The sequence below is a fragment of the Anthonomus grandis genome, unplaced genomic scaffold, assembly GCF_022605725.1.
Source record: "Anthonomus grandis grandis unplaced genomic scaffold, icAntGran1.3 ctg00000634.1, whole genome shotgun sequence".
Classification (NCBI taxonomy): Eukaryota; Metazoa; Arthropoda; class Insecta; order Coleoptera; family Curculionidae; genus Anthonomus; species Anthonomus grandis.
Genome location: NW_026088557.1, coordinates 27837 through 42513, shown reverse-complemented (window position 1 = coordinate 42513; position 14677 = coordinate 27837). Strand labels below are relative to the sequence as shown.

Sequence of the window (14677 nt, the reverse complement as noted above, 5' to 3'; positions counted from 1 at the left end):
AAATACACATCCTTTTACTCTGTTTGTCATTATTGTTCCCGTTCCTTCCATTTTTAATTCTTTTAATTTTTCAAATAATGGTATTGTGGAAAAATATCGGTAAAAAAAATAAGGTGCTTCCAGGTGGCAAGGTTTGTATTAAACGAAGATTAACTGATGGCCCTAAACCAAGTTGTTTATCTGGCAATGGCGTCAAGGAACCCTGGTATATTTCGAAGTCCAATATTGTACCACAAGACGTTGTAATGACAAAATTCTTAAGTCCAACCGGCCTTGGTTTATTTTTGACAAATTGACGTATAGGACATCGTCCTAAAAAGGGTATCATTTGCTCATCAATTGAAAAACAACCATTCTCTGGCCTGTAAATTTCAAGACATCTTTGTCGAACTCGGTCTATCATTGGTTGAACTTTCCAGAGATGATTCTTCTTTTTGATATCATCCGATACTGATAGATTATCGACTATGTGAAAATTCGTTCGAAGTTTATAAAACCTGTCACGCGCCATAACATTAGCTATGAGAGGTAATCGCACTCTTAAAAATAGGTGAATAAAAATTCAACAATTGTATAGATTTTACAAACAATTTGATTCTGGAAATGGTACAGAATCAATTTGTGTAGAATTTCTCTATGCTATTGTGTTTAAACAACTGTGGTTCTATAATCAACAAATTGTGTATCAATTTGATTTATTTTATTGTATATATAGTACACTATTTGTGTACTTAAATTCGACAATATTTTATATTTATTTAATATAATTGTTCAGTAAAAAAGCAAACTCTTAGTGTTTTTTTAACATGGTATGTACAGGAAAAAAACACAATTTGTGCACTTTAAATACACACGTTAGTGTAGGTTGTTTTAACAATATATTTTATTTTCTTTCATTTCAACTATTAAATTTTATTACAAATTGTGTATAATAATACTATATATTGTTTTATAAATTTGAATATAGTGTAGGTTACTTATTTTAGGTTTGTATATCAAATTAACATAAGAACTGGAGTTTTTTATTACAATGTTTTGTATTTATATTCATAAAAATTTAAAATACATTTTAGAGAATTTCGTCATAAATCTGTGTAATAATAAATTCTAGTGCGCCTGGGAAAAACAGGATAAAAAAAAGCTGTTTTTTTATTTTAACAATTTATTTAATTGTATGAAATATTTTCGAAAATTCCACCATTAATACATTAAAGCAATTTATTAAATCCTTTCTTCAATCGTTTCAAACCTATGTTTTTTCCACAGATATTTTACACTGTCTCCTTTATAGCTCCATGTAAGTTTAGGGGATCTTGGTGGACACGATATATCTACAGGAGCCTTCCTTCCTATCCAATAAAAAAAATCTTAATTATTTGTTTTAATAGTAATAGCCTAGGTAATTTTTAAGAAATTTTTAGAATTTAATTTTAAAAGGTTTTTAGTTTGTTGATAATAGTTTAGTTACCATAGTAACATATCCAAACATTATTTATTTTCTTGTTTCCATAGCAACTAGACTAAACCAAAATAAACAGCAAAAAAAATGAACAATGGTTATAAAAGCTTATTTTTTCAAAACAACCCTATCATGTGATACATCATTAGAATCAGATTCCGAGATCCCTGTACTAAACATCGAAAAAAGCTCACCCTGTATATATCGTATTTTTCCCCCTCTCTAAGATTTTAATAATTTAGTAGGAACTTTAGTAGGTATATATCTACCTACCTATAGTTGTGAAAGTTATACTTGCTAGATTTAGTATCTGTGGACTGCGGTTCACTTTTATGAAAAGTTTGATTTAAGTTTAAACAAACCACATTTATAAAGACTTACATAAAGCATTTCAATGCAATGTCGATATTTGGTTTTTCTAAACCAAGTTAACCAAAGGACGAGAGTGTGAGAGCTAGTGGCTGCCCACAGTGAGTAGGTATATGTATGTATAGGTGTTTTTCAATTTCCTTACAATACTACTACAGGACTTGAAAAGGACGGTACAGGACTGTCAGACAGTGCTATGATTAAGTAGATACCATTTTGTAATACAAATTGAAATACAAATGCAATAAAGGTTACAAATTTAACCGACCTCTACATTAAAATTGGATAGGTACAAAGATAAAAAAGATGTAAAAAAAGTAAGTATACCTACTTATCTATTCTATAAGTAAAGTTATCAGTTATCACTGAAAAACTAAATAGGTACCAGCTACCTGTCTAAACATCAAAATATCCAGTAAATTCCAAAGTATACAATAAATGCAAAAAAAATATGATGCTTACCTAATTACCTACCTACAAACTGCTCCTGGAGTTGGTCCAATAAACCCCACTCCTTAAGTTTATCTTCAACGAATATATCCATTTTTTTCTTATGCAATTTTAACACTTAACAAAACGAAAAAACCTTAAAACAAATTAATGCCGGCCGATTGATTGAAGGACTGAAGAATGAACAGTTGAACACCTGTGGCACTGGGAATTATAGCAATGCTGCCATCAAATGAATCTTAAAGATTACACCGCCAATTAAAAAAGTTACGTTTCCTTTTTCCTTACGCGTGTTATTATCACGATATTATTTAAATAAATAAAATTAGAACTTATGCTGATTGGGCTTATTTTTAAATATCCTATTAAATCATTTTCAGTTAACAACTTTAAATCGACTGCAAATTTTGATGCATACCTTTACAACTGTTTAATATTGAATCTGGCAACAATGACGCTAACAACGAAGTTCTAGCGGCAAAGGCAAGGGCGTCGGGCGCGTCCTCCTTTATACACAATTGTGTATTATAACTACACAATACATAGTTTAAAATTCTATAATTGTGAAGGGCTATTAGCAAGAATCTTTTTTATTCTACACAATTGTAAATAAAATCAACACAAGCCAGAATAAAAAAATAATTAAAAATTGTAGTAAAAATATACTTGGTTATTAGATTTTTTACCAAACTGCATTGGATTTAAAAAAAAAAATGTGGAATATTTATACACATTATCTTAATAATTAATATCCACTTATGGTGTATTAATTTAATATGCAATAATTGTATGAAATATACACATTAAAACATATACAAAATGCCTGAAAATTTTTATACAGGACTGTGAGATATTATCTAACAATTGTGTATTAAAATTAAACATTTTTTTTTACACAACAAAATGTGAAAAAATCCATCGGGATTTTTCTGTGTGCGATATTTGATACTCCAGTAAAGGTGGATTCTAGGAAACTTAAAACATCCCATAATTGCATGCATACCAAAAAATTGCCTAATTTCTTCATCAGTCAATTTTGGAGTGATTTCCCTACCATGTTGTTACAAGTAATACTGAGAAGTTAACGATGCCCCCATTTCAAAAAACTCATCATTGAAATATCTACTAAAATAACCCCATGGACTCAAAACTGGCAGGTTTATGGTTATCAAACATAGTAGGGATTTCTTTGCTTTCAAATGGCTGCTTTACCCATGTTGGAGCAGAAGACTTTTTTTGGCTGGTACTAGGTCTAGGCGCGTCCTCGTCACTGCTGCTGCTGCTGTCGCTGCCGCTTTCGGACTCTTCATCTAATGATGCGAAGAGTCCGGATTAATCGTCCGTTCAATCCGAATATCAAATTATTCCGAATCAATCCGGATATCTAAATCGTCCGGATACACTTCGCCCGTCGTCCGTTCGTTATCAGCTTGCACGAGGCTCACAAAGTGACGCGAAGTTCCACGTTCCACCGGCTAAGAGAATCCGAATTAATTCGTCCGGGCAAATAACCCGGCAATCGGCAACAAAGCATTTTTGTATTGATATTTTGCATCGTTTAAAATACACTTGATTTATTACATACATAATTAGCTATTTTAGTTTTAACATCATGTAAAAATCCGTAAAAACGAAATGTCTAATGGGTTGCATAATGCATACCTTATATTCGAAAAACAGCTATAAAAAACGTTTATCGGACGGTCGAGCATCGAGCCCGAAACATGGCATAATTTGCCGAACGGGCGAGACATCGAGCGGATGAATTAATCCGGATGAAAAAACCGAATTTTCAATTCATCCGAATCAATACTGTCCGGATATCGAATTAATCCGGATTTTTACAACACTATCTTCATCTTCCGATAAAACGCGTTCGGGTGGAGCAAAAATTACTAGCGTCTGCGCAACCACCGTTCCTTGTGCCGCCGGCGCTCGCTCTCGCGGCAGAGCATAGTCAATGTTGCCGCTTTCATCAAAGATATCATATTTTATGATTAAAACGCATTCTGGGTGACCCGTTATGTGCTCGCTCGCAGTCTCGCAGGCTCAATGTTTAGCAATTTTGTATTTACTTGTTTATTTTGATATAAACAAATATCATTAGCTAAGTGATTGGTTTACATATATATCCATTTACATTATGCATGTATTGTGTTATTTCCAGCCACATTTGAAGATGATCTAAATATAAGGATAAAGTCGAAACGTGGCATTTTTTTGTAAGAAATTGGTTTCATTTCCTTATAAGTTTATCTTTTTTTTTGTTTTTTATTAATAAAATTTAGTTACCTATACTATGGTTTTATTTTGGATTGGTGCCTTTATTCCTTCTTTTTTTGTTTCTATTGGAATGGATGGTTTCTTGTTGAATATTAAGCCACTCTTCTTTTACTGTAACAATAAGCTCTGTGATAGAGTTTAAAGTATGAAGTCTAGCTCTAATTCATTCTTTTAGCTTATCCCATACATGTTCGAGCGAATTTAGGTAGGACTATATGCCCAGTTTATAACCCGAAAAACCGATTTGACCACTATATATTGAGATTATGAAAAACGAATAATATGCAAATTTCAGTTGCAAACGCAATAATTTTAATATTTGACAAATATTATAATATTATTAATAATAATAATATTATAATAGTTACAAGCATCACATAAACACGTTTCATTTGTTTACCTGTTGTTAAGCATATAAATGATAAACCTTCTTGATAAATTTATATTCACATTAAAGTGTATTAAGTTGTCTTTCAAACAGCATATTTCTTTTTTTTGATCTGATGAATAATTAAGAAAAAATTTAAAATCAAAAGTTTACGGTGGTCATCGGCATATAGAAATTGTTCTGTAAAGTCAAGTTTAGAAACTTTAATTTGAGACTTTTGCCAACCTTGCTGCATCTTGCTTTAACATTGTTATCAATTTATAATCTGTCTGCCTCATGCTCAGGAAGTATTTATATCCATTCAGTCAAAGAAAATACAACATGCTTGGTTTTAGTATTAATTGGCCAATCCCTTATATTAAAAAAAACATTTAATCATCTCTTATCCTTTCGCAAAACTGTATTCTACAAAAAAGGAGTTAAAGAAAATGTTGATCTAAAGCATATACAACATTCAGACTACTTCTTGGATAATTTTGATTTATGTCCCGTTTTTTTTTTACTTACTTTATTTCTTATGTACGTACTTGACCTTTTATGTCTGACCTAGGTATACATTTTGTAAGTGTTTTATATGATATAAAGCTTCTAAGTTTAACGAATGTTATTTCTTGTTCTGTGCTTGCGTAGATATATTATGTAGTTTAATTTTTTCCCACATTTTTTTAAAGATTATTTGTTAATATATTTTATAAAAACAAACCTTTATTTGATTTGATTTGGGCTTAATTCCAAAAGACTTAATAAGATTTAAGAATCATATTATATTAACTTATACTACTTATAGTACGTCTAATTGGAATACATTTACTTAAATCAAAATTTCCAGACCATCCTGTCTCAACCTAAACACATGGAAAAAAGCTTCGTATATAGCTTCCTGCAGGACTGGCTTGGCACAGGCTTACTCACCAGCTTCGGTAAAATCTTCATAATTTTTATAACATTTTTATATAATAATTATTATTCAAGAAAAATCTATATTTCAGGAAAAAAATGGCATAAAAGGCGCAAACTGCTCACCAAAGCGTTTCACTTTAGCATCTTGCAACAATTTTTGAAAATTTTCAATGACGAAACTGCGCATTTAATCGAACGAGTCGAAAAACTAAATGCTGAGGGAGAAGAATTTATTAATGTTACTAGACTGGTTACCCAACTGACTCTTCAATCCATGATGGGTAAGTAATAACTATTTATGTCCGACTTAATTATCACAAAAATATTCCATGCCAGCGGTGACGGGGCTCCTTATATACTCGGTAGAACACTGCCCGGAAGATTCGCTAAAGCCCCGTACAGACATGGATATAATCGATGAAAACATTGTCGGTCGACTGTATTTTTCTTGTTTCTCTCCAGTCGGCCGATTTTGCAGCAACTCCCTGACAACATCGGGCGGTATTTTATCAAATGAATCGCCGAGTTGGTTGTTTCCCGCTTCAGATGGAAAACATCGGCAGGTGTGTACGGGTTTAAAATTTGGATATATTTGTTTTCTGTTAAAACGGAATAGTTTTTGAGGTTACATTTTTTTACTTTAAGTAGGTCTGTTCACTTTAAATTAACAAAAAGTGTTATTTCTAGTCTCCTTTTCTGAATGTGATGATTTCCTTGGAAGATTTTAAAGGCTGAAAGGACTCGACGGGTTATCAATTTCTGCATGAGCCATCAATGTTAGTACCCGTATCTAAGTCTTCTGTGTCAAACGTTCCAGGGGGAGAATATATGCTTCTGGATTCTTTATTTTATCGCAAGTAGATATGCAAATGAACAGAAGTTAAAACAATAGATTGCATCTTTTGTGGTTCCAAAGGTATAGATCGCCTAAGTATTCTAAAGACTGCAGCTAAAAATCCGAACATATTATCGACTATTCGTCTGGCTCGCGATAGTCGATAACTAAATATTCTTTCAGGAGATCCCTTCGGATGATGACCTGGAAACGATTATATATTCACTTAACGCAAATGCGTCATCTGCTACAAGTGCATATGGTATCAATTTACTTCTTCCTGGTAATAATAATAATAATATTTATTTCCATAGCGCTCCATTTTAATGGCGAAGAACATACTATATTTAATTGATCTCTTGCAAGTTTTTTAAAAAAACTCGTGTTGTGAAAAACTTTACCATCCGATATTCTTTTCTGACAACCTACATCAGCATAAATTATACTATTACCAGCATCCAAAATAGCCATAAGAACAATGCTATATGTCCCTTTATAATTATAATAAGTGCTTTCACTATTTGCTGGAGCATCTATAACAATATGTTTACCATCTATAGCTCCAAGGCAGTGTGGAAAATTCCATCTTTCATTGTATTCAAGTTTTTTCCATTCGCCTTCTGTTTCCGGCATCTGAAAAGAATATACATAAACATCTTTAACATTATGTTTTAAAATCAAGAGTTCCTTCATGTTACCTACTACAAATCTTCAAACGCGTTTGTAACCAGTACGACGGCACTACTAAAATGTATATGAAAATATGCCAGGAAATGTTGAAAGTCTGAATTATCCCAAAACCAACACTCCTGCCTTAACTGTATTGATGCCTCAAACATTACCTAATCTATTTTCACCATCTCAAGATGTTCTTTACATATTTCAAGAAGCAACAATCCTGCATAGACTGTATCAAATCCCCAAATAACTCAATATCCATTCTTACCGTCTCCAAACTCTATATGTGGCCTCTCAGAGATGTCCCAAACTTATGTCACGCAATCCACAATTGTAATTTATAATTGGGAAAGTCTTTATTCTTGTTTTAGTTGTAATTAGGTTAGTATGTTTTAACGGTCTGAGCAGCACATGCGCGCTAGCTCGTGTATGTGTTATCGGTTGTCTTTATAATCGCAGTTCAGTCCGCATTACTCTTAGCATTGTGTAAATTCTTGTATTAAAAAATGTAATTTTCTATGTACAATGTTTAAGTGATGATTCAGAAAAACCAATGCAAAAATCTGATTTAATGCCAAAATGAGGTAAATTTTTACTTCTATGAGGACCCACATAGTATTAGTTTCCAGTTACTTTGACTATATATCATAACATTATAATAAAAAATAAATAATATATTGGTATAGATTTACTTACCTTTACAAATCCTGCTAATGCCATCCTTCTATAAGAGCTTCACATACTTCTGGTATTACAGATGATATTAGTTGCTTTGATACTTGAAATAAATACATCAAACTGCAATATGAATCTCCGGTTGCAAGAAATTGTAATATTATGGCTAATCTTATTGATAATGGAATGGCAGCACGAAAGTTTGTGTTAGTTTTCAAAATTTTAGGACCAACCATTAACAGTAGATTTTCAAAATCTGCACTTGACATCCTCATAAAATTTCGGAAACCACTTCCATCTAACTTTAGATCATTCATTAAACCGTTTCCATAATTCACTCCATTTCGTAAAAGCATTTTTTGCCACGTACGTTTTTATTTTTCACAATTACTAAATATGCCGCACAAACACCCGCTGCTATTAAATCATCAGTTGATGCCATTTTTTTCAACAACAAAATTGGACAGGACACATTTGTGTTTATATAATCGACTTAAAGGGAAAAGATACAGTCGGCCGACAATGTTTCCACCGATTGTATCCAGGTCTGTACGGGGCTCCTTCCATGGGTCTCCAGAGATGTCCAACGAAGAACGAAGGTGGTTTTTGGGGCATTGCCAATATCGTTACAATATAGTATAATATGTTATATATAGTTGTCCCTCTTAAAATAACGCAGTTACATGAAAACAAAAAGTACATTGGGTCAGTTATGAAAAATATCTGAAAAAAGTACGATGTCGATAGCTTTATTCTGATTTTTTGTATTTTTTTCTAAATTATAAAAAAACGGGAGGTTGCAGCAAAATTCCGATTATACCATTGGATTAGTTGAAAAAAAAAATAGAAAAGGAGTACCACGTTAATGGGTTTATTTTGACTTTTAAGAAAATTAAAAGAAATGCAATTATAGATACACTATTGATTTATTATATTATTAAACTGCAACACTGTATTAGTTTGAAAAACGTAACTGAAAAGCAGTACCATATCGACAGGTTTACTCTAGCTCTCTTTAACGTTTATATTTTTAAAGTTTACTTGACTAAAATTACATGATATACGTAAATTCTGCGGAACATTTGCAAAATATTCAATTTTTTTTATTTATTCTTCAACATTCCAAGAATATTACCTGGATAACTTATTTTTTAGTGCTGCTTAGAAAAGACATTCTATGGATGTATAACGCGTATTTTTGAGAGATTAGCGATTAATTTTTCCATTCCTTTGGAGCTTGGATTGACTTATTTCTATGTATTTTATTAAAATGCACCATAAATATTTCAGCCAAAATCATATCACTAAAGTACTGTAAAGATATTAACACTGAGAAACCACCTGATTCCTTTCTTCGTCATTCTGGAACGACAAAAGTGGTACACCGCACAACGTCTCAAAGGTTAGCGGGAATCTTTCGGAACAGCGTTCTGTCGAGTATATAAGGAACCGCATCGTCGATAGTTATCAGTTCAAAGACAATGATCTTATAAAAGGCCAAGTGGAGGATCCTGATATCCAAGTAGACCAAACCTGCATAAAGGAAGGGAGAAAGCCAACTTGGGAAAACGTCCTTTAGGATTCTCTTAATATGAAGTTATATATTAGGCACAATAGAACTAACACTCTCGAGGCGGAAAATAGTGATCACGACGGCAAAGAGGAAAGAAGGCTAATTGTTATGGCTACATGTCAGATTTCGTAGTTGCTAGAGGAAATCCATGCCAGGAAGACACCTTGGAGTAACAAAGCCTAGGAAAAGTGAGGGAAAGATTTTACTGCGTCAATAGCAAGGCAGGCGTAAGAAACTGGTACAGGAACGGTGTTGTATGTGCGGCAAGTAATGGGCCGCAGATAAAGTAGAAGGCTTTGATGTATCAGTACAACATAGGGAACTCTGTTTCCAATGCGACCTAAAGTTTGGTTGTCCGCAGAATTCGACGTTGACAAAGAGTACTATGTCAGTGAACTGCGTAGAATGGATCTCATTCATAATCAAGTGAGCATTTCTATTCAAGACGCCAGTAATCGAATGAAGGATGCATATGATATCAATGCCAAAAACCAGAGACCACAGAGTTGGTTTGGCTTTGCGACTTTGAAAGACGGAAGGGTTTTTCACCGAAACTTCAAAGATCTTGGAATGGGCAATAGAAAGGTCTGGAAGCAATGAACGATGGCCTCTACAAAATACAAAAACCGCCGAGGGGTAAAGCTTGAGTCATTGCCCGACTTCAACCAACTAGCTCTTCATTATGGAAACTACGAAGACGCTGAGCTGAGCCATATCCAATCAGAGTCAGATTTGATAGTCAATGAATTTATGGTTCATCATTCTAATGGCCGAAAGAATCGATATAGCGTGACCTGTGAAGTGCAGCAAGACTCGTTTTCTGCTCCAGTTGAGTACGCTCTGGCACATAGTGTAGCTATAAGAGTTGCGGCAGTCTCACCCCGAACTTGGGCAAGCACTCAAGATAACCGATGAAGAGACAAGTACCAAGATCTTCTACCTGGTTACCAAAGAGGAGGCATACCAGAAGCCTATAAGGAAGCCTTCAAACCTATAAGGATCTTTGGGACACTTTATGTTCTCTAAAGAACGAGTTGCTTGCCGAGGATCTGAGAAGCCTCCCAATTAGCAATTTTTCGACGCGACAACGTTGCAAATTGCAACGCAACGTTGTCTTAACCGTAGAGACAACCCAGTTTTACACCAATTTGAAAGAGATTTTTCTGGCTGTCTCAACGTTACGCAATGACTACCTATTAAGCTCTAAACGCTTTTGCAACGTTTTTAGAGTTTGGACGGATGGACGCCATAACAACAGAAAAATTAATTCCTTTTTTAATAATAAACTATAATAGATAACTCCAGTAGGCAGCTACTCCAAAAATACAACGTTTTTAATCCATCTTTTGAACAGTCTTATTATCTTATTATTATTAATATTAATTATTATATACATTTTGAAAGATTTACAAGCACTTAATTTATAAACGGAAAATAGTTTACTGTAAAAAGATGTTATTTTAGCCCTAAATAACACGCGCGCCCTGAATTTATAGCGGATTTCGAAAAAAAAAAATTAGTAATTTTTTTTATTGGTTACATAAGAAACCCGCTGTTGTTGTCCCTGGTTAGCCTGAAGCAAGAGGAAGAACGGATGGACCTAACCTAAAATTTAAATATTTCAATTATTGTTTGCAGTTTGTTGCACGTATGCAGCACGTTTTTTTACAAACTTTAATTAACAAAACTTTAACTTTTACAAAAAAATTCATAAGCTCTTCGAAAAATATAAACTCAGAATGTAATGTTAACATTCATCTCATTCAGAGCTCTCATTGCTGCTGCTGCTTCTATATAAATCCTAAAAATAAAACTTTATAAAATTTACCATTGTTTTCAAACTGGTTAGTCTCTTGTGTTACGTGTTGTGTTAAGAAAGGCTATAAACTAGGATATAGGAACCATGAAGGAAACCATTTACAAAAAGTAAACCCAGTATTTTAAACTTAAAATATGTAAAATTTAATACAAACCTTGAATTGAATATTTTTTCATCCTCTTATTCCCTTTACCTTTGTTCTTCATCTTGTTCCTAAGAATCTTAACATGTCAAAAAGCTCCTTCTACAGCGAAAAATGCTCAACACAGACGATCAGGTAATGTAATACCCATTCGCTAACTATGAGGAAATGTTGTTCTTACTGGGTTTTTGATTCGAAAAATTTTACACGTCTGTACGTCGTTGTTTTAAGTGTAAATTACTACTGCTACCATCTATAGTAAAAAATACGTTGTAAAAACAGCAGAGTTTTACAACAGTTGCGATACAGGTGCAGTATGTCGAAGTTTGGTCGAAAATAAACGTCGTTGCAAAACCAATTAAATTTCGCACTAAAAACAACATTGCAACTAGCAAAAATAAGAGTAATTTCAACTTAGATGACTACAAATTGTTACTTGGGCTTGCTATTCCCAACAAACTCGCATGCGGACTCGATAAACGAGACTGGGGGATAATTCGGAGCATGTTCGAAGCTGCCTTCAGGTCTATAGCGATGCAAGTTCTTGTATGTTATTATACTCTCCAATGTCGTATCTCTCCTCTGGAGAAAAACGTTGTATTGTATATCGATTGTATTTCGTTGTGTAAGTTTGTAAAGAAGTTAGATGATTATTTTTTATTGTTTTAATTTACACATAACCAACGGGAATAACACCAGAGTACTAGGCATTTATACTTTATTAGTCTATTGGCTAAATATTCCAGGACTTTAATATTCAAAAAAAATGTATATCGTATTTTAATTTCAGATACGTCAATGGGTACAAGCCAAATAGACACGAACATCCTACAAAGATACCGACAAAATATTTACAAAATCGGACATCTGATGATCCAAAGGGTGATAAAGCCGTGGGCAAACTTACCCATTATATATTGGCTAACTAAGCGGGGACGCGAACAAAAACTGATTATAAATCAACTACACGAATTCACTCATAACGTGATTAAGCAGAGGGAACGCAAAATCTTGGGGGAAGAAATCGATGTGGGGACCCCCGATAGTTACTCGGGCAGGAAATTTATGAAGATGTTGGACATTTTGTTGTACGAGAAGATTTATGAAAACGGGATCGATTATGAGGGGATTAGGGAGGAGGTTGACACGTTTATGTTTGAGGTAACCTTTTGATAAATCATCGCTTAAATCCTATTAAATTGACGGTTTTAGGGGCACGATACTACCGCTTCTGCCATTACTTTTTTGTTAATGTGTCTGGCTGAGTATCCTCACTTTCAAGTAAGTTATGAGCTCTTATAAAAAATGTTAATTATATTAAAAAGAGGGTATACGTCTTGCGAGTAATTTGCGAAATAATAGCGTGTCGATAGATTTATTTAGATTTTTTAACATTTTTGGGTTAAGGTTAAATGATATCAAACTTTAATTTTTACGATTGGATTAATTGAAAGAAATTGGTTGAAAAAATTTACCAGGTCGGTGGTTATATTTAGATTTTTGGAATTTCTTTCTAAAAGTTATAGGAAAACGGTGGATAGTATTATAATCACTTTGCTTAAACCGTTTTCTCAATATCTCTTTCTTTCTTGTTCTTTTACTCTCAAGAGAGGATGGTCACATCATGTCTGAATTTCGGATCGTAGTTCTCCTCCTTCTCTGTTTTGAGCCAATAATTTTTTTGGTTTGATCCACCTAGCGCATCAAAAACCTTAGTCGTTTAGCTTTGATTTTTCCCTCCACAATAAGTTTTCCAGCCCATTCGGTCTTCTTGGAATATGTCCAAAATACGGTATTTTGGACATATGCTTATGATTGGTTCACCCTGGTTGTTAGTTACTTAAGTTAAGATTTTTGGTTACTTAAGAAATGACAGGTTAATACGATGTTCTGTATATGATATTCGCAGTATTTTAACCATTTTTCAGTCCCAGTCTTAGAGGCATATGTGGCAATCGAAAAGATTAAGGAGTTTAATAATTTCAGTTTCTTGCTTAAGATAATGCAGTCTTTCCATAATAGAGTTTTACTAGTTCGTCACGCCTTTGTTTGGGATAAGTGATCCTAAATAGTTAAATTTCTCAATTTCGCAATTAGTTCAAAACCATCGATCTGTCTAACATTGGCAGGGATGTGGTCTATTATCATAATTTTCGTCTCCTTTTTCTTTGAGACCTTGTTCTCTGCTGATCCTATCTAACTTTCCCATGATTTCCATGAGTTCTTCTTCCGAATCAGCTAGTATTAAGGTATCATCCGCATATCTAAGGGTAGTAATTCAATTTAGCTTGCGTGTGTATAAGCATAAGTGCTATTGTTCTGCAATTCTGTATCTTTTTTGTTTAGCGGCATATACACCGATTCACAATACTCTTACAATTTCCAGTTTGCCAGATTGTAACACATACTTCGTAGATTACATCAACACTAATCTCGCCCATAGTTTTTATTGTTTCGGCGGGTATTCCATCGTCACCAAGTAATTTATTATTTTTTAGAAGGCTGATGGCTTTTCTACTTCGGTTTTTAAAATGGCAGATTCTTTTTCTACCTCATCAGTTTTTGGTAGAACCATATGGTTGTTTTCGGGACTTTTGAATTTTGTTGTCAAAAGCTTTCTTATTCTCTAGGGTCTTTGGCCAGGATTAGTCTCCTCCAGCCATCTATAAGGCCGATTGTCTTTCAGTCCTCCAATGTTTTTTCTTTATCGGTTTTGATATGATATTCGTTTCATTTGAGTCTCCTTCAGTCAGTGCGGGACCGGAAATTCACAGTGTTTCCTAGAAAACTCTCCCTTCGGGTAATGGTAATCTTGGACTAGGCTTGAAGCGACTCAAAATCTTTAGTTTTATGGTAAGTCTAGATCTTAGAAGCTTAAGGATTTCTAGGAAGGATTATATTAAGGAAAGGATATAGGATTTCTTAAGTATTTGTGACTGAAATCCGTCAACGCTTTCGCATGGGAGTAGTCTATATGGTTTTTATATAAGGCTGAAGGTGATATCCATGTTAATAGAGGAGGATTTGAATATTGTTTTTGAAATAGTCATATTATTATCTGTGCAGAACTGGGTATGCCATTCACCGCGTTGACTTCTTTTACCAT

The 14677-nt window shown here is 33.6% G+C and overlaps 1 protein-coding gene across 1 annotated transcript; it reads left to right on the top strand.

Annotated features, from left to right (window-relative positions):
- Positions 1–5754: 5754 nt before the first annotated feature.
- Positions 5755–12888, top strand: LOC126749738 (cytochrome P450 4V2-like; the record flags this gene model as incomplete). The annotated part of the gene is made up of 4 exons (XM_050459439.1): positions 5755–5869; positions 5939–6130; positions 12362–12732; positions 12784–12888. Coding segments are annotated over 4 exons (768 nt in total), but the record flags the coding sequence as incomplete, so codon positions are not given.
- Positions 12889–14677: the final 1789 nt, after the last annotated feature.